Source organism: Carex rostrata, chromosome 12, assembly GCF_964058835.1.
Source record: "Carex rostrata chromosome 12, lpCarRost1.2, whole genome shotgun sequence".
In the NCBI taxonomy this organism is placed as follows: Eukaryota; Viridiplantae; Streptophyta; class Magnoliopsida; order Poales; family Cyperaceae; genus Carex; species Carex rostrata.
Genome location: NC_135929.1, coordinates 1,117,294 through 1,135,995, shown reverse-complemented (window position 1 = coordinate 1,135,995; position 18,702 = coordinate 1,117,294). Strand labels below are relative to the sequence as shown.

Sequence of the window (18,702 nt, the reverse complement as noted above, 5' to 3'; positions counted from 1 at the left end):
TCTCGCCACTTCTTCCTCTAGGGAAGTGGCTTCTTCCTCGGAATGAGGTAGAAGGTCCTGAGAGCAGAGATCATTAGTATTCATCGGTAAAATAAGAGATAAGTGTAAAAGAGATCCTGTATTAGAATTAGTACACCAAAATTTGACAAGTGAGATAATTTTAGATCCTACCGATTGCAAAGAGGGTAGAGAAGAGCCTTGGAAACAGATTTTATTCCGTTCAAGCCATAGGATCCAAAGTACTGCACCTCTAACAAATTCAACTAAAGGAATGTGTTTTAAAGGTATACATGCATTAATAAACCATATGTCATCCATAGTAGTGCCTGTAAAGGTGAAGTTATTATGTGATCCGATCCATTGCCAAATAGAATTGGCAAAAGTACACTGTACAAACAAATGGTCTGTAGATTCAAATTTACCACAAAAAGGGCAAGCATGATCCCCTTGCCATCCTCTCTTGATGAGATTACCTTTAGTGAGGATTTTATTTCTTTTCAACAAGTACAAGAAAATTTTGATTTTGAGGGGCATTTTAGACAACCAAATTGTTTTAAAAGTAATATTTGTAATGCCTCCAAACTCTAGCCATCGATAAAAAGAATGCACGGTGAATTTACCCACCGATGACCAGCTCCAGTAAAGTGTATCAGGGGTAGAAGGATTGGGGACAAAGTTTTGTATTTGAATGTGCAGGTGATGCCACTCATAGTATAAAGTACCAGTAAGTTGTCTTGTGAAAAGTAGTTGCCATGAAGAGTTTACATAGGCCTCAATAACCAAGAGATCAGGGTCTGTAGTGTGTAAAAAGAGGTTAGGAAAGAGAGAGGAGAGAGGTTGGTCAGAGCACCAACGGTCTTTCCAAAAAAGAATGGTTGAACCATTCCCCAAGTGTCTAGTAAGACCTAATTCAACAGCATTTGTATGTCTCAGAATACCAGACCAGAAAGGGGAACATGTAGACGAGAACCCTAATAGACCATATTTATGCAGAATTATAGTTTTCCACATACCAGAGATTTGGTGGTTCTTGAATCTGACCCACCATTTGACTAATAAAGCCTGATTTAAGCGTTTAAGATCAAAACTATTAAATATTATTTATATCATTCTTTGTATGTACATGTAAAAGATCATTACATTTCAATTTTATTTTAATTAATATTAAAAGTTTGAATAAATATATCAGATAAATTATAAATATTAATTTTACAATTTATTAATTTATTAATTCATATAAAACCTAAACCGAAAAGTAATCATTTTTCATGTACATATAGATAAAATAATATTGATCCGTTTAACAGTTTTATTTCGCACATCAAAATTATAAAACATTTGTTATTAGAAAATTAAAAATATGATGAGATGTTTGATTATTTTGACCAGATAATAAATCTGAGCCATCTGATAGAGGACAGAATAGGAGATTCTTATCAAAGGGGTGAGTTCATAGGAAATTTTTATTTGTATAAATTATTAAAATCACACGTACAGAAACAAAAAAAAAAGTGTCTTGTTTCCAACATATATAGAAAGATTTGACTCGATGGGTCCGATTCAAATATATAAATTGAATTCAATGGTCCAGATCCATCAATATATTTTATTTAAAAAAAACAGACATTGATAGGAAAATCTAGAATATAAATGCCACAGAAAATCAAGATAGAAATGGATCGACCTCAGTGATGAAGATCCAATTCTAAACTGATTACATGCGACAGCTACGGATTCTTCTTTTCTACGTAATTTAAGTGTATATATATATATATATATATATATATATATATATATATAGAGAGAGAGAGAGAGAGAGAGAGAGAGATGGGCTATGGTGCATTGCAATGCATAGGCCATGGTGTGCATTGGACCATAAATCACTGATTCAAAGTCCAAATGACCGATCCAAACCGTTCATCTTGTTCTCCATATTAATATGTGCTTGGAGACCAAATTTTATATTTTTTGGAATTTTTTTACTATTTATTAAGCCACTTTGAAAATCGCTGATCCAACAGTGACTGTTTGGAACAGTAAAATCAGAAGCCACCGTTGGATCAACGATTTTCAAAGTGGCTTAATAAATAGTAAAAAATTTCCAAAAAATATAAAATTTGGTCTCTAAGCACATATTAATATGGAGAACAAGATGAACGGTTTGGATCGGTCATTTGGACTTTGAATCGGTAATTTATGGTCCAATGCACACCATGTCCTATGCATTGCAATGCACCATAGCCCATCTCATATATATATATAGATATATATATAGAGTTAGGCTGGGGTGCTATGGATAGCATAGTGGCCTCCCGTGCTACGGCTCAATATTCAAGTTTTCAAAATCCAAACGGTCGATCCGAACCGTTCATCTTATTCTCCATATTAATATCTGCTTGGACACCAAATTTTATAATTTTCTGAATTTTTTTACTATTTATTAAGCCACTTTGAAAATCGCTAATCCAACGGTTTTACTGTTTTGTGCAGCCACCGTTGGATCAACAATTTTGTAAAATACTTAATAAATAGTAAAAAAATTCAGAAAAATGTAAAATTTGGTCTCGAAGCAGATATTAATATGGAGAATAAGATGAACGGTTCAGATCGACCGTTTGGATTTTGAGAACTCGAATATTGAGCCGTAGCATAGAGGCCTCTATGCTATCCATAGCACCCCAGCCTAACTCTATATATATATATATATATATATGTATATATATATATATATATATATGTATGTATATATATATATATATGTATGTAATTACATATATGTATGTACATGTATACATATATGTACGTACATAGATACATATATACATATATGTATGTACATATATATATATATATATAGGAACCTGCTACGGTACTACGCGTAGCATAGAGGCTCTTCGTGCAACGGCTCAATATTCGACATCGATCCAAACCGTTCAACATGATCTCCATATGAATATGTACTTGCAAATCAAATTTTACATTTTTTTTAGAAATTTTTTTACTATTTTTTTAAAATGTAAAATTTGGTCTGCAAGTACATATTCATATGGAGATCATGTTGAACGGTTCTGATTGACCGTTAGATTGAGCTGTTGCACGGAGGCCCTCTATGCTACAGGTAACATATTAGCATTTTCCTCATCATATATATATATATATAGAGAGAGAGAGAGAGATTAATGTGCATTCGAATGTATATGAGCCGAAATACATACGGTCCAAATTTGACTTTTGAAAATCTAAACAGTCGATCCGAACCATTCATATTGTTCTCCATATTAATATGTGTTTGGAGACCAAATTTTATATTTTTCTGAATTTTTTTACTATTTATTAAGTATTTTACAGAATTGTTGATCCAACGGTGGCTGCTGATTTTACTGTTTTGTTAAGCCACCGTTAGATCAACAATTTTATAAAATACTTAATAAATAATAAAAAAATTCTGGAGGATACGAATTTCTTCGAGACAGGAGTCTGTAGATTACAGCGCACTAGAGATCAGTCTAAAACAAACCAGGAGGCGTCCGATTTGCATCAACATTCTCATAAATAACCTTAGACTTGTGCAGATCAAATACGTACGAATTTGTAAATCGGACGGATTTGAACTGAGATCGGACCAAATTTGATCCCGCCCATTGGACTGAATTCACATCCTCTCCAATACCTGATTAAGGAATCTTTTAAAATTACTAGATCTGAACCGTTCTTTTTAACTTGACACGAATCTCAAAATCCAAAAATACTGCTCTCTATCCGAATATCAAACCGGTTGAAAACCGTAAAGTAAGGGTGATTCTCTGTAATACGGATTCCATTGGACCGCCCTCACTACGACATCGTCTGCTCGCGGATTATATTAACTCTAACCTGGGTTACCTCAAAATTGCAATAATGCACTACAAAGACAAAGTACAAACCAGCGAGGACCACGAGCATCCTTAATATAATGTTTTTTAATTATTTTTTTATGCCAAAATTTACTGTTCTTATGGTATAGTGCATTCCTAGTCTAGGGGTAAAAATGGTGGCGGGTTGCATTGAACTTTCTTTGGTGGTTGCTTGGAGTTGGTGGTTCCCATATGTGACCCGTTACACAAGAGAGAGGCACAGAGTAAGAATCAACGAGCAAACGAGCAATCATTTCTCTCTTCCCCGACGGAAAGAAAATCCCAAATGTCCAGTTGTCCACCACGTCACCGACTCGTTTCCTTTCCACACAAAAGTCGGAAGAAATAGCAAAACAATTACCATTTCTGTAATGATCCAAATAGATCCAAACTCTTCTTATCTGCTCTCGAGTTGAACTTCTCAGGTCAAAGACCCAGCTTTCTTCTTCTTCTTCTTCTTCGCAAATCATGCTTTCGAATTTTGTGAAGGCGGTTAGCTCTGATTATATATCGATTGTCTCGATCAATATCTGTGTGGCGCTTTTGTGCGCTTGCATCGTGATCGGGCATTTGTTGGAGGAGTACCGATGGATGAACGAATCTATTACAGCTCTTCTTATTGTAAGCTTTATTTGCTCTTTTACATAATTCATTTTGAAGAAACGAGAAAAGAAATAGTCAACAGCACCAGTGTTACTGAGTGTATGATGGAACGTAGACTGTAATTGAATTTACCGACCACTTGCTGGTAACGGACATGCTAAGTAAAGCTCACATTGTAATCCGCATTCCAAGAGGACTAATTTATCTAAATTTGTAGTAGGTTGGTTCTTGCCTACTTGGAATAAAACGAGTTAGGAAGGAATATAGAGTATCTGGGTCCTATCTTCTCTTTCTAGAAATAGGCTGATTCTATCGGAGATTAAGAAGAAGAATTTGGCAAGAAATTATTAATTCATTTCTAAGTCTTTGGCCGAGACTATAAAATAGGATTTGTAAGGCATAATGCCTCTTTTAACTGTCAGTCCATCACAGGAGAATATTCTATACATTAGCATTACTTGTAAATGACAAGTTACGGTTCATATAGAAAAAAAAAGCTGTACAGCATAAGCAGATAGACAATGGTTTACTATGCACTAAATTATCTTCCCAGAAAAAGGAAAATTGAAGGCAAACTTTAAGCTCTTTGGGGTTAAATGGGACTTCATTGCAGGGATTATGCACAGGAGTGGTAATATTGTTGACAACACAAGGGAAGAGCTCGCGTATTCTTGTTTTTAGTGAGGATTTATTCTTCATTTACTTGCTACCTCCAATCATATTCAATGCAGGGTAAGCTTTATTTAAGGTACTTTTAGTTTTAGTTAAATTATATAAAGAAATGCAGTAGCAGAATCTGATTCTGTAAAGATTAGGCTAGGAAGCAGTACCCAGTGTGCGTGTGTGTTTTGAACAGTTTAATTTGATCTGAAATCGTAGGATGAAGATCACAAAATTCTTTCTGAGTATATAAATTTTCTTTTTTCAGGTTCCAAGTGAAAAAGAAACAATTTTTTCGTAACTTCACCACAATCATGCTCTTTGGTGCAGTTGGGACGATGATATCTTTTGTGATAATCTCTTTTGGTATGTCTGTTTCCTTTCCTTTTGTGGCGAAAACACAAATTCATAAAAGCTGAAAAGAACAATATGTAAGAATTGGTGTGTGCCAGGAATTGAACATAGAACTTCCTATATTCAAATTCTAGATATTTGTGTAGAATGTTATAAGACTATAATTCTAGTGATTTGGGAAGTCCCTGTGTTGCTGATTTCAGTTGGGTTTCATTTCTAGCCTATCCCAACTTGTTTGTAAATAAAGGCTTTGAAGAAGAATTGTTTCATTAGAACACAAAAGAAGCTAACAGTTTCTCCTGACCTTGTTTTCAGGTGCTATGGCATTCTTTAAGAAGCTTAACATTGGAGATTTTGAAATCTCAGATTATCTTTGTAAGCCTTCCTATTATTTTTTTTAGGTTGTTTCTGTATAACTTAATTTCAGTTCATCACTAGGAATTTATGCTAGCATGCATGGTCAACCCAATTATGCAAATTGAGTCCCATAGCCTGGTTAGGTCTCCAATTAGTCTCATGCAACCACATATCAATTAATCTTTGATGCTTCTTAATTAACCCGAAAGGTAGCTTCAGTACTTGCAATTTCACATTTACTCAAATCACAAGGGAAAAAATGTTTGAAGGAATGTACTTGGTGAAATTAGTTGCCAAACTTTTAAGTGCCAATATGGTTGGTAGATACCTACAAATCTCAGACCATACTGAAATGCATGAGCTTAATTTTAAGCTCTTCTGACTATTTGAAAATTTGAATGTTTTGTCAAACTCTTATTTACCAGCTATTGGGGCAATCTTCGCAGCTACAGATTCAGTTTGCACTCTTCAGGTTTCTATATTTACACCCTTTTTGCTTGAATAACAAAACTATAATCACGAACATTGGATCCGGTCCAAATGGTTCGAAGTTGGAAGTTAGGAAATTGAGTACTATTTCGGTTACGTATTACCTAAATTGTTGTTGGTACTGGTTGTGTACTGTTTGCCGGCTTTTGTTGGCCCCTGTTTGCTATTCAAGTTACTTATTTGCGAGCTCAATGATTGTTACATTAATATTTGTTAACTCTGTGGTTTTTTAGGAAAATGAATTGTATTTCTTTCTTTGTTCTCATACAAGCCTATATAGGCGTTACATCTTTCATTCAAGTCCCTAAACTATTCTATAATCCTTTTTATCAAAAGGACCCTACAAAACCCAAAATACCGAAAACATACATAAATCTCAACAAACTCAAAAGAGCACCGAAAAAGGTTGAACTTTTGGTCCATACGTTGTAGCCAGTTGATCCAAACCTTCTCTCACTTTGCTTTTTCCATTTTAACTTTTCGTTGTTGCTTAATTGATGCTTACTTCATGCCAGATTATTAAATTACCAACACTATAGCAATGAGGTATAATATCGACATTGGCCAGCCAAAATTTTATAACTTCTTTCTGTTGGTATGTTTATCGTATTAGGATAGTTTTGAGGACCTATCGGTGAATAGGTCATTATGAAATAGTTTAGGGGGTTGTTTGTAAGAGTGCTTTGTAAGGCTTATATAAGCCCAATGATTAATCAATAAAATTAAGCTTGTTTTGGCTCAAAACTAGTCTTTCTAAATTTTTAAAGCTTCTGTGCAGAATACTTTGGCAACTTAATAGGGCACCAATTGAAGCTCACTTTTTTCTCTTGTTTCTAATGGTCTAATCATTAGGTTCTTAATCAAGACGAGACACCTTTGCTGTATAGTGTGGTCTTTGGTGAAGGTGTTGTTAATGATGCTACATCAGTTGTTCTTTTTAATGCGATTCAGGATTTTGACCTGGCACATTTTGATGGTGTCACTGTCTTACAATTCATCGGCAATTTCATCTATCTCTTCTCAGCCAGCACCATTCTCGGTGTTGTTGTAAGTATCCTAATGACATGCAGGATTGCTTCGGATTAGCCAGTCTTAACAAATAATAGGCCAGTTCCAATCTGACCAGTCCACCTGTTGGTTGTCAGCTGGTTGGCCTGCAAATTGTTAAGTAGGTTATTGGATAAGGATTATGATTGTAATGGTCAATGCTGGTACCAGTAGACAGTCCCTGAACTAAGCTGGTTCGGTGCTGGCAAGATCTAATTTCTTTTCATTTTCCGTTTCTTTCTTTTACATAGTTTGGTGTTTAATTGAGCCTTTAGGCTGGAACCAAGGTGTCACTGAGGTTTACCATGTAACCCCATCCAAAGCAACAGCGAAAACCCTACGTAGCATCTTATTTGGTACTAATATTTATAATTAGCCATTGAAGGATGCTACCACACCAATTGTGTACCAATTGATAAGCTGATAAAGGAATGTTTTTTTCTTTATTTTACTTTTTATACAGAACAGGTTAAACTGGTTTCTGTTTTGGCAACTATTTACCTTTTTGTTGACTTCACCATAGTTGCTCACAGTTGCAATTCTCTCTTTTCCAGGCTGGGTTGCTTAGTGCATATATTATAAAGAACCTGTATTTTGGAAGGTCTGTAAGATGACTTTATATGTCTGTATTAAGAACTCATAAAATGGGTTACTACTACGTATATAACTTCACTGGAAGTCGGAAGTTCGATTTACATTTTTCTTTCTCGTAAACATTGGATAAAGTACAAGCTTTTGGTACGGTCTTGGTTAAGAATGCAATAGCTCTTGGATTGTTCTGAGCATTTAAATACATAACTGGTGTAAATTTAGTCTAATTTTGGTTATATTGAGGATATTTGGAATCTCATTGCATTATCTAGAGATCAAGGTGACTAGGAGTAAATAGATGCTAAATAACACGACTGAAGAAACCATTTCAATATTAATGTTCTGTAGTCTGTTACTGATAAGTTTTAGATTGAGCTATAGTTGGAAACTTGACCAATATAAGGAGCTTTTAATTCAAAACTCCTACTTCGTTGTTACAAAGTTGCTCTAAGAGCTTAAACAGATTGCCAATGATAGCTCATATCTTTTTGATGATACATATTACACGAGCGTTTTTAACTGAAGTTTTATTCTTTTTGAATAGGCATTCAACTGATAGAGAAGTTGCTCTTATGATGCTTATGGCATACCTTTCTTATATGCTGGCTGAGGTGAGTTAATTTCATCTTGTAATTTACTAATTTTAAACTGCCCGCATGTTTCTAATTTCCACTTCCCTTTCTTTTATATCTCTGTTGGTAATAGGATGGGGGTGGGGGTTGCTTGTTTGGTTCAATCCGTACATACATTTTAGCTTTAACCATCAAGTGAACTCATGGGTGCAATTTGTACACCAAAAACTTGATAAATGCCTTTGTTCTTCCTAACATTGTTTACATGTTTCATTCAGTTGCTAGATTTGAGTGGCATTCTCACCGTGTTCTTTTGTGGAATAGTGATGTCCCATTATACATGGCATAATGTCACCGAGAGTTCTAGGATTACTACAAAGTAAGTTATCACCTCCCTCTCCTCCCAAACATTTTTTTTTTTTTTTAACCTCTCTTTTCTTATTTTTCAGGCACACCTTTGCAACACTATCGTTTATTTCTGAGATTTTCCTATTCCTTTATGTCGGCATGGATGCTTTAGACATTGAAAAGTGGAGATTAGCAAGCAGCAGGTAAATCTTCTTTTAACCCAATATAACCCTGGAATTTTAGTGCCATATGGCCAGAACTCTGGTACTGGTATGAACTTGTATGAACTATCCAGCAAGTATTTTGATTGGTTTGACCCCTTTTTGGCAATTTTCAGGTTTCTTTCATTTAGCTAAAGCTGGGTGGGGTTGACGTTTAGCTAATATGGTATTGCACAATTTTTTAGGCTACTTGTAGCTAGCTTCCTCAACTGAGGAACTGGTGCAGTACCATACATTCAAGTCCTGTACCTTTGTGGCACCAATATATATTACATTTGATGACTTGTATCTTGTTTGCTGCTATTCAATGTTTTTCTAATTGTAAAGGGAAGCTCAACTCTTCATAAAGTCATTTACTTTCTATCACTGTGACACCAAATTCTGTTCTCTCCATGCATGAGTAAACAATTTATTTTATTATTAATTATTGGTCTACTATTTAATTGAGAGTTGATTTTTTTTCTTATTTTTATACGCAGTCCTGGCAAATCAATTGCATTGAGCTCAATCATATTAGGCTTGGTAATGGTTGCAAGAGCTGCATTTATCCTCCCTCTATCTTTCGTTTCCAACCTCAGCAAAAAAAATGCACACGAGAAACTCACCTTGAAGAAACAAGTACGTGAATTTTCTCTCTTTCGTGGTTATCTGCATACTGCATCTTACATAAGAAATGTTGTGGCAATTAAACCCAAATTGAGTGAACCTGAATGTTATTTAGTTGCAAATTTTGCAATTAATCATCAACTTCAAAGCTCGTTTTAATCTAAGTTTTCCTTTATTTCATCCCATGGTTCCTTTTGCTCAAACTATGTTCTAGTATGATTGTGTCTAAATTTTGTGTTGGTAAAGCCGCATGATGAAGATCTTGATAACAGGTTTTAATTTGGTGGGCTGGTCTTATGAGAGGAGCAGTATCAATTGCACTTGCCTACAACAAGGTTATTTCTAATTATATGTTGTGAAGGCTTTGGCATTTGGGTGTGGTTATTTTGAATGTTTGGCATTCTTAACAGAGAAAAATGCAAGTAAAAGAATGTTCTCTTCTTGAGATGTAGAAATCTACAATTTAATTGATTGATAGCCCTTACATTAGTATTATTTATTTTTGAGTGAGGCTATGGTACTAAGCACAAACACAGATTAGTCCATATTATGAATCAATATCTCAGTTTTCAATGATCAAACAGTGGATTTGAACCGTTCAACATGATCTCCATATGAAAATGTACTTGTAGATAAAATTTGACATTTTTTACAATTTTTTTAGATAGGTAGAAACTCACTTGATCTAGAAATTCTAGACCATTCAAAAGAAGTGATTTTCTACCTATCTAAAAAAATAATAACAAATTTGTAAAAAATGTAAAATTTAATCTGCAAGTACATTTTCATATGGCGATCATGTTGAACGGTTCATATTGACTATTTGAACTTTAAAAACGAAGATATTAATCTATAGTTCAGACCAATCCGCGCTATGCATAGTACCGTAACCTCACTCTTTATTTTTATTTTTTTTTGTTAAGAGGGAGGGTCAAGGGGTGTTTCATTTGTACAATTGGGTGTCAGAGCTGTTGATTTAAATGAAACATGATCCTAAATGTGCTATTTGCTATTTGGTAAACTGATATGTTGGTATACCAAACCCTGCAGTTTACCACATCTGGACATACACAGCTATCAACCAATGCGATCATGATCACAAGTACTATCATTGTTGTCCTTTTCAGCACTGTGGTGAGAATCCTGTTTCCTGTTATTTGGTCTAGCATAGCTTTACTGGTTGCTACAGTACATATCTCGACTAATATTGTGGGCACTTACCTATGTAATGGTTAATACTGGTAAAGTACTCCTTGCAGCAGGTTTCACATTGATTCCAGTTTTGACTAAAACTGCACAAGCAGTAATAACCTTGTTATATATGTGACCCAAACCAGACCCAATTAAAGCCTCAAAAGCACTTCTTGGTTTTGAAAGTGGTCTGAAATAGATATAGTTAAGCCTTTGAGTGACTCTGTATTTAACCAATACATGCCTTGTATCAATTTTGATTATCTTCCTTCTTGGGTACTCTCAGATGCAGAGCTAAAAATGTCGTGGACTATACTCTAAAAAAAATAAAACTAAAATTTGTTAACAGGGTAATGAAATCATTACCTTTACCATAAGGACTAGAAAACTGATTATCAACCACGTAAGCCCAATTTTAGTTCCTTGGTTATTACACATTTTGCTGTGTTAAACCAATTTTAGTGCTTAATTTGTGAGAGGGTCCTTTTGGTAAGTGGAAATTTGATGTGGATCACAGAAAACTGAAATGGTCTCATGATCAAACAATATAAGAACTACCTTTATACACATTCCTACGAAGATATATTGAGGAAGGAGGGGTAATTTATCTGTTTAAAGAAAATGAGGAAAAGGTTATGGTAAACAAGATACGCTCTTATGAAACCTGTTCTCTTAATCTTAAAATTTGAAGGTTTTTGGATTGCTGACGAAGCCTCTTGTCTGTTTACTACTTCCCCCAAGATACCATGATCCAACTGGGAGCATGATCTCTGACATCTCAACCACCTCTTTCACTGACCCACTTTTGACAAGCGAGATAGAAATAGGCGGTAACAGCTCCAACATACCAAGGCCTCCTAATCTACGAATGCTCTTCAGTCAGCCGACACGTTCGGTGCACCGATACTGGCGCAAGTTTGACGACAGTTTCATGCGGCCCATGTTTGGAGGTCGTGGGTTCGCTCCTTTTGTGCCAGGTTCTCCGACTGAACGTAGTGTTCCTGAGCCTGGGTTAATGCCTGAGTAAGAGTGAGGTTAAACCTGAAAGTAAAAGTTCATTTCAGGTAAAGAAAACATTTTGTGTGCCTCTAGAAATGCTCAACATGAAATAATATCTATGGCCTTTTTAACACGAGGAGCATCATCTATATGCTTTATGTCCCAATTTCAGTAAAAAGGAGACCCAACTACTACTTTCTCCCTCATTATGTTGAAGAAAGAACAAACACTGTAGCGTGGACATTTGTTTTTGAAGAAAGTGGGACTGCAAGGGTGTAGGAGATGGTTTCATGTTTGGTTGGCTTATATGATATTTCTCGTTTGTGGCGGTTGGGTCAACTTTTCCGTAGAAGTTATTCTTTGGCTGTTCTTAGAAGTTAAAATTTTTGGCTTGTCACGCATTTGCACAGCATTAGTCATTTTTTCCATTGTTTTTTTTTCCATTGTTTTAAACTAGTGTGTAAAGTATTCTTTTCTTTATTACGCAATTGTTTATATTAATGTTTGAGAAATATGTAAATAGCCGACGTTGTCAAGAGTTCATTGGTACTTGTATATTGTATTTACATTACGGTTCGTAAATAATACGTCTTTTCTGTATCTACTACACACTGATCTTAAGATCATTTTCACCAAGTTTGTAATAACCAGTGTTTATTATTGTTACTTGTATGCAAGTGCCACTTTGACAAAATACATTTGGGCTTTAATGTGTGATGTTAATTTTCAATTCCCAGAAAAAAAAACTTGCCCAAAATGTTGCAGTTTTGAAGTAGCTGTGTAAAACATTTACAGGATGGTTTTCGCTTTAAATGTCTTCAGAGCGCCAATTTTATTCTCCGTCACAAGTTGTCAGATCCTAGATCTGACGAGGCTTAGAACTACGTGAATTGAACACGACCATTATTGAAATTAAAAGGAAAATGGAATACACGGCACAAGGCCGAAACAAAGCTAGAACACTCAAAATACTTGATAATAGTCTAATCTAACTGGTTATGCTCACTGCCTATTTATAGGCGAAACTTCTAAAAGAATAAAATATAAAATCTAATGAATGGGTCTTGTTATTCACTGTCAGATTGACACATCAACTCAGACCCGACCCGTTTATTCTCAACAGACTAAACTAAGTCCTAACTAACTCAATGCTGAGAAAGAGGAGGTAGCACAATTGGTTAGAAAAATGTCCTAGAGTTGTTATACTCAAAGGTCGAGAGTTCGATTCCCCCTCACGAACCTTGGTAGCTACTATCAAGTTTTCAAAAAAACTAACTCAATGCTGTCTACGTGTCCTTCCAATGAGGCCCCACGCATCAGCGTCATATCCCTTTTAATGTTGTTGCCCGAGACGCTGCCCCTCTTGCCCGCTCTTCCCTTCTCTTCGCAACATCCTCCCGGGTCAAAGACGACCCGTTGAGCCCTAGTTCCACGCCAGGGACGTGACACAACTCACACAAGTAGTACATCTGTATTGTAAAATTGGAGTCTCTTTATTTGAAAATCAGAATTTCCAAGAACTATCCGTTTCAAGATCCAAGTTGCTGTTTCTCCTAATACCGAGGAGATGCCAGATGTGACGTGGCATTGGACCCATCCGTGAAGTGTACTTGGAAAGAAGGGACGAGAAAAAAAGAAAAAAAAAAGAGGTGTAGCTTATAGTTGCATCAGGGCACTATTCATGTTGTATTCAGAGTGAATTTTAGTTGTCCCAAGTACAATAGCACATAATACATAAACAATAGAGGGAAGAAAACAAACGTTTACTAACATTTTGCTTTTAAAGTTATCAAAGAAAGAGAGAGAACATTTGATAAAACAGAATCGTAATTTGACATTTACATTTTTATAATATATATAATATATAATGGCGGACTTTGAATGACATTCTCTAGCTGCTTTGTGAACCAACTCTACATTGCTATAATTTTAAATTTTGAAATATTGAAGAGTTGAAGGGGCGTGGGCTAAATTGGGGAAAAATTGACAGACCCAATCCTCTTTCAACTCATTGCAAAGTAAGATAACTAACTTAATAAATACTGGCATAAAAATAAACACACATCATCCTCTTCATCCATTCCAAATTCTAATGGGGAGGGAGAGTGCATGGGTAATTTTTCGAAGGGGATGCAACTGACTTTTCAAGGAACTCTCTTTGTCGTTCATCAGCAAAACAAAGAAGAGAGTCGATGCAAACTTCCTGTGCTGATGGAGGCGGTTTTGGCTTGAAGTCCAACAACTCAGAGTATTCCACCAAGAGGTGAAACATGTAGTCATAGACCCGGTCCATGCTGATATCTCGCATAAGCTCCTGACCCCGCCTCCCAATTTCTTGTGCCTGTTTTGATCAAGGGCATAATGAAGGATAGTAATTTCAGCAGGTAACTTTTCTGACATGGTGCACTGGCATCTTCCAACAAGTGTGAAATAAAGACTCATTTTACCAGATCAGTTTTCAATTTACCCAATTTAGCCTCCACCTAATATAAAAAAGAAGGCAAGAAAATACAACATGTAATACTACAAGAACAAAAGACAGTCAAACAGGTGCCAGTACCATACTGAAATGCAGGTATATATCTTCATACCTGTACCAGACCTAGCTGACATGGTGCTAAATTCCAGAATCATCAATCCTTGAGTTTAAAGGAAACAAGCCAATTAAGAGGTTTTGGTGTCTACATAATGAGATTGGGTTATGGTGTAAAGGCACTAAAACTTAAAATTGATATTCTTCTGCATCAGTAAAATTGGTATGATGATACTTAATACAAGCATCTCTATAGATTATTTTACCCCATATGAGTTGACATTTCCCCATTCAACGGCTTCTTTTATTGATTGGCACAAGTCGGTCGATCTTATCGGCCAAAAGTTCTCTTTAGGAATGAGGCCTCTGCTGAAGAAATCTTCGTATTGCGGATCTATAATTAATGTTTCAGAACCACATGCTAGAATATACTTTAGGCTAACAGACCATGCAAATCCCTCAGCATATATTTTGTACCTGAAATACAAAATAAAATAAAATTATATACTAACAGTAATGCAAGATGGGGTATTGGCTATTATCCTCCAGCAATGGTATGGGTTAGGCCAAACTATCAGTTCTTTTCTTTTCTCTTCGTTTGCATTTCTACAATCAGGGGTTAGTACAGGATGGTATTCCAAAAGGCTTATCTGCAGAATTCAAGCTTAATTCAGGCTTATTCAGGACTATTTTGAAAAAAAATACAAATTTTGGGGACATGATAGGATAACATGCTCAAAAGAATCCAGCTGAAATGTGACAGGTGGTGGTTTACATGGCTTGGTATCAAGACATACCAGCTGGTAACCGCTAAGTCTAAAATCTTGTACTTGTTTTTTTCTTTTTTTTTCTAAAGAATGGAAGGACTTGAGATATAGCTAACCTATAGTTACACTGGCTTGAGAGCTTTGAACTTTGATAACCAACAGTGGACTCTTTTATCCAATCCTGAACAAATAAAAGAAATGTAATGAAAACAAAATACTACGTAGTTAGAATAAAGTAGAGCTATTGTCTTTTGAAAATATATGTCTTTTATCCAACAATTTCAATTGCTTAATGGAGCCCTTTCTTGCCATTGGGGACCAGGTATTCTATGAGCCAGATCACAGTTGTGTATAAGCATCACAATTTTGTACCTACTGAGATTATCAGATTATAATTTCTGTTTAATATGAACAAAGGTAGAAGTTTTGGTACTTGATGGAAAATTTGCGCTTGCCATTTCTCAGTATCATTACAACTCATTAAAGCCATCCTCAGAGGAGAACCGACATCAGGATTTCCCTTCCAATATGCAAATTTAACCCTGTCTTTCCACTTAATTGCATCGGAGCCTTTCTCGATGCTTTTAAACTCCACTTCCCATGGTTGTACGTTCACCTCTGGCCTACACAAGTACTTTAAGAATAATTAATTTGACTGCTTCATCAATTTGAGGCCAAGTCACCTTTGCATGGTTTGCCAACTTCAATGTAATAAGCTAAAATTATGCAATGATGATGAACGCCATGTTTTTTTTTTCTTTTGGATAAAATACAGCAACTTCTCAAGATTTGATTTGTACCGTAAAATAAAAAAGGTTATCCCTAGTTTATCTCCCTTCATTTAGAATTTCTTGTGTCATACTCCGTTTGAATAAAAAAGTATAGAAACTTGAAGTGCAAAAAGGACACAGCTTCAATAAGTTTGAAACCAGTCACTATATTCTCATGAACAACAACCCAGTCCCTTTTTTTTTAAGACACTTCGAAATATTCCTTGCTGCTAGATAACAGTTGATACATTAAGTTAAGAGTATATGAAAATGATAAAAAGGTCTGAAATTAAGAAAGTTGAAGTAATTTCCAAATATCAAAACAAAAAGACCAGTGAAAAAACCAAGTTTGAATGCTTACCAGCCCCAGAAGGACCAATCAGGAAATGGGATATCCAAATGCTCCTTAGTAGTGCAATACCGAAATACAGGTGGTGGGATTGGTGCACCATGCCCAGTATACAATGTCCTGTTTACCACTGGGCGGTCCATGCAATCAAAGACCATATCGACATCTGGTACCAGTCCAGGATACCTCTGTACCAGTTGCAACAAACCCCAAATAGTAAACAGCATTCGGCTCTGCACACATGCATAAAGCAAATCCACATAGACCTTGTTATCTTTTATCACCACTCGAAAGGCTCCATGTTGACGTACCGCATTTTCTATCAGGGGAAGCGATATGCCAGTCTGGCTCCAAGGTGCAAGGTCTCGGTATATAGAGGAAAAGAAAGAGGGGCATTCGCTAGGTAACGGATTTGCAGAGAAGGTATGTGAAGGTTTTATCAACAGGGGAGATGTAAACTTTGGGCAGGAGTTAAAATAGGAGCATTGGAATAGAGTGAAAGCGGTAGGTTTGTCAGTCCGAGTGAAGAAAGGGTGCCATGGTGTTGGATCTAGATTGTGACCAACTACGGTTTTGGTGTTAGACAATACATCATTCAGTGTCTGCAGGGATTTCAAAGCTTGGTATTAGAAATGGGACCAAGAATTTCAAGTTTGTTAGATGTCCACCAGTAGTGATATTAACTGGTAACTGATGCACTGACAGATGGATTGTACTTACCCCAAATTTAATGCCAATTAGTGTTACTTTTGGTGCAATTGTGCCCCCAATTTAACCCAAAATTGAATATGATCCTAATTTCAACCATCTAATGTATAAATAAGCCTCAATTTACCTAATTATCCAGTTCAACACCCCTTGTGGTGGAACTGGCAACCTTACTTGTCAGGCTAATTTGTATCATCGCTTTTCTGAAACAGGCTGGTTGTTAACGCTTTATGCGCATAATATCACTTTGTACCAACATTGACCAACATCTTAGCAGAAAGGTAAAGCCTTTTCAATTTACAAAAAACATAGGTACTTCCTTGAAATTTTTCCTATATTGAAAACATAGTAATATCTTCTAAAAGGAGAATTCTGTTGACACGATTAAACTCTGACAAAAAGTTGCTGATCAAATCCATATACTCGCTGTTTTGCATGTAAGTACGAATAAATATAAGAAGGATCGATAAGATAGGCAGTTGGACTACCGAATAAGCAGAGAAGAGCAGGAGAAGCACAGAGAAGCTGACAATGGATATGAAGAAGGAGCTCATTTTGAATGCAAGTGAAAACCTGAACTGGGGTTTATGCCCCATATCTTGTGCAAATGCTAATGGCGAGAGCGAGCGAGAGAAAGAAAGAGGGGAAAGAGAGAGAGAGAGAGAGAGAGCGATACCTTGCTGAGGCAAAGAAATACACTAATGGAGAAGCCAAGGATTAAAATAGCTTAGATGGAACGCGCCGGATTCGCTGAGGCAAAATACGGAATAGCCAACTGGTGTGCAATTTCCCTGACAAACGATCCCAAGATTATCTAAAACAAAATATTTCATGTTGTGTGATTGTAGAGTTTAAATGTATCTCCGCACACGAGAGTACGAGACAATGAAGAAACTTTTTCATGCGAATAACAGGAACCTGTTAATATTCAGACAAATATCAACGGTTGAGATCACAATAATAGGTTCATGTTATTCCATTGGAATAACAGCAGATTTATTTCCGAATTAATGCACCAAGAGTCGAAGACCAATCAAACAAAAATTAAGTTGATGCTAAAACATTCTTGGATGATGATCTCATCATGCGGATCACGATCTTAATTGACTAATCTGAATGTTATTAATTAGACAATCGTACGTGCAAACATGATTATCATTCTCTCCTAAAATACTTGTTATTTGATCGACAAACCAGCCACGTAGCTAGGACTAGGAGCATTATTTAATAAATAAACTTTCAAAGGTCGATAATATATTTTGTTTTTATTCTTTTAAAATAGGAAGGCTTAATTTTGAAAATAAATGAAAGCACATGCAGCAGAAATGTGAAAAAAAAAAAAAAGAAGATGATGACCATCGCAATCATCAAGCGAAGCCATCGATCTGTGCATTATTTTAGAATCTGGAAATAATTTTACAAATAATCTGCAATAAAACCAGAGAAGCCCAGACCAGATGATTTTTCATTCCTTTTCAATCAGAAATTTTGGAATATTTTGCAACATGTACATAGGGGTGGCAACGAGCTGTTAAAGAGCGAGCTAGGTCACACTCGTATTCGACTTGTTGGTGTATCAAGCTGAGTGAGCGAGTTTGGATTTTAGATCTCGAGCTAAAACTATTGCTCAAGACCGACTCGTGG

At 35.9% G+C, this 18,702-nt stretch overlaps 2 protein-coding genes across 3 annotated transcripts; one reads left to right on the top strand and one right to left on the bottom strand.

The window, feature by feature from the left end:
* Positions 1 to 4,138: 4,138 nt before the first annotated feature.
* On the top strand, positions 4,139 to 12,538 carry LOC144563080 (sodium/hydrogen exchanger 1-like). 2 transcript variants are annotated; one of them, XM_078312461.1, is made up of 15 exons: positions 4,139 to 4,514; positions 5,110 to 5,228; positions 5,425 to 5,522; positions 5,826 to 5,885; positions 6,293 to 6,339; positions 7,209 to 7,403; positions 7,958 to 8,004; positions 8,539 to 8,605; positions 8,845 to 8,945; positions 9,016 to 9,117; positions 9,615 to 9,753; positions 10,014 to 10,076; positions 10,792 to 10,875; positions 11,624 to 11,996; positions 12,104 to 12,538. In XM_078312461.1, exons 1-14 carry the CDS (start codon positions 4,362 to 4,364, stop codon positions 11,957 to 11,959), a joined length of 1,611 nt encoding a protein of 536 aa, XP_078168587.1. In that variant the 5' UTR covers positions 4,139 to 4,361; the 3' UTR covers positions 11,960 to 11,996; positions 12,104 to 12,538. The 2 variants fall into 2 exon arrangements, with proteins under 2 accessions (XP_078168587.1, XP_078168586.1); XM_078312460.1 differs by having other exon boundaries at positions 11,624 to 12,538.
* A 1,247-nt stretch (positions 12,539 to 13,785) lies between these two features.
* LOC144563395 (O-glucosyltransferase rumi-like protein (DUF821)) lies at positions 13,786 to 17,759 on the bottom strand. Its single transcript, XM_078312863.1, has 6 exons — positions 17,547 to 17,759; positions 16,363 to 16,952; positions 15,665 to 15,854; positions 15,348 to 15,412; positions 14,731 to 14,941; positions 13,786 to 14,272 (listed from the first exon to the last, which is right to left on the bottom strand). The coding sequence occupies exons 1-6, from the start codon at positions 17,652 to 17,654 to the stop codon at positions 14,021 to 14,023; spliced, it is 1,416 nt and encodes a 471-aa protein (XP_078168989.1). The 5' UTR covers positions 17,655 to 17,759; the 3' UTR covers positions 13,786 to 14,020.
* Between the last annotated feature and the right edge of the window lie 943 nt (positions 17,760 to 18,702).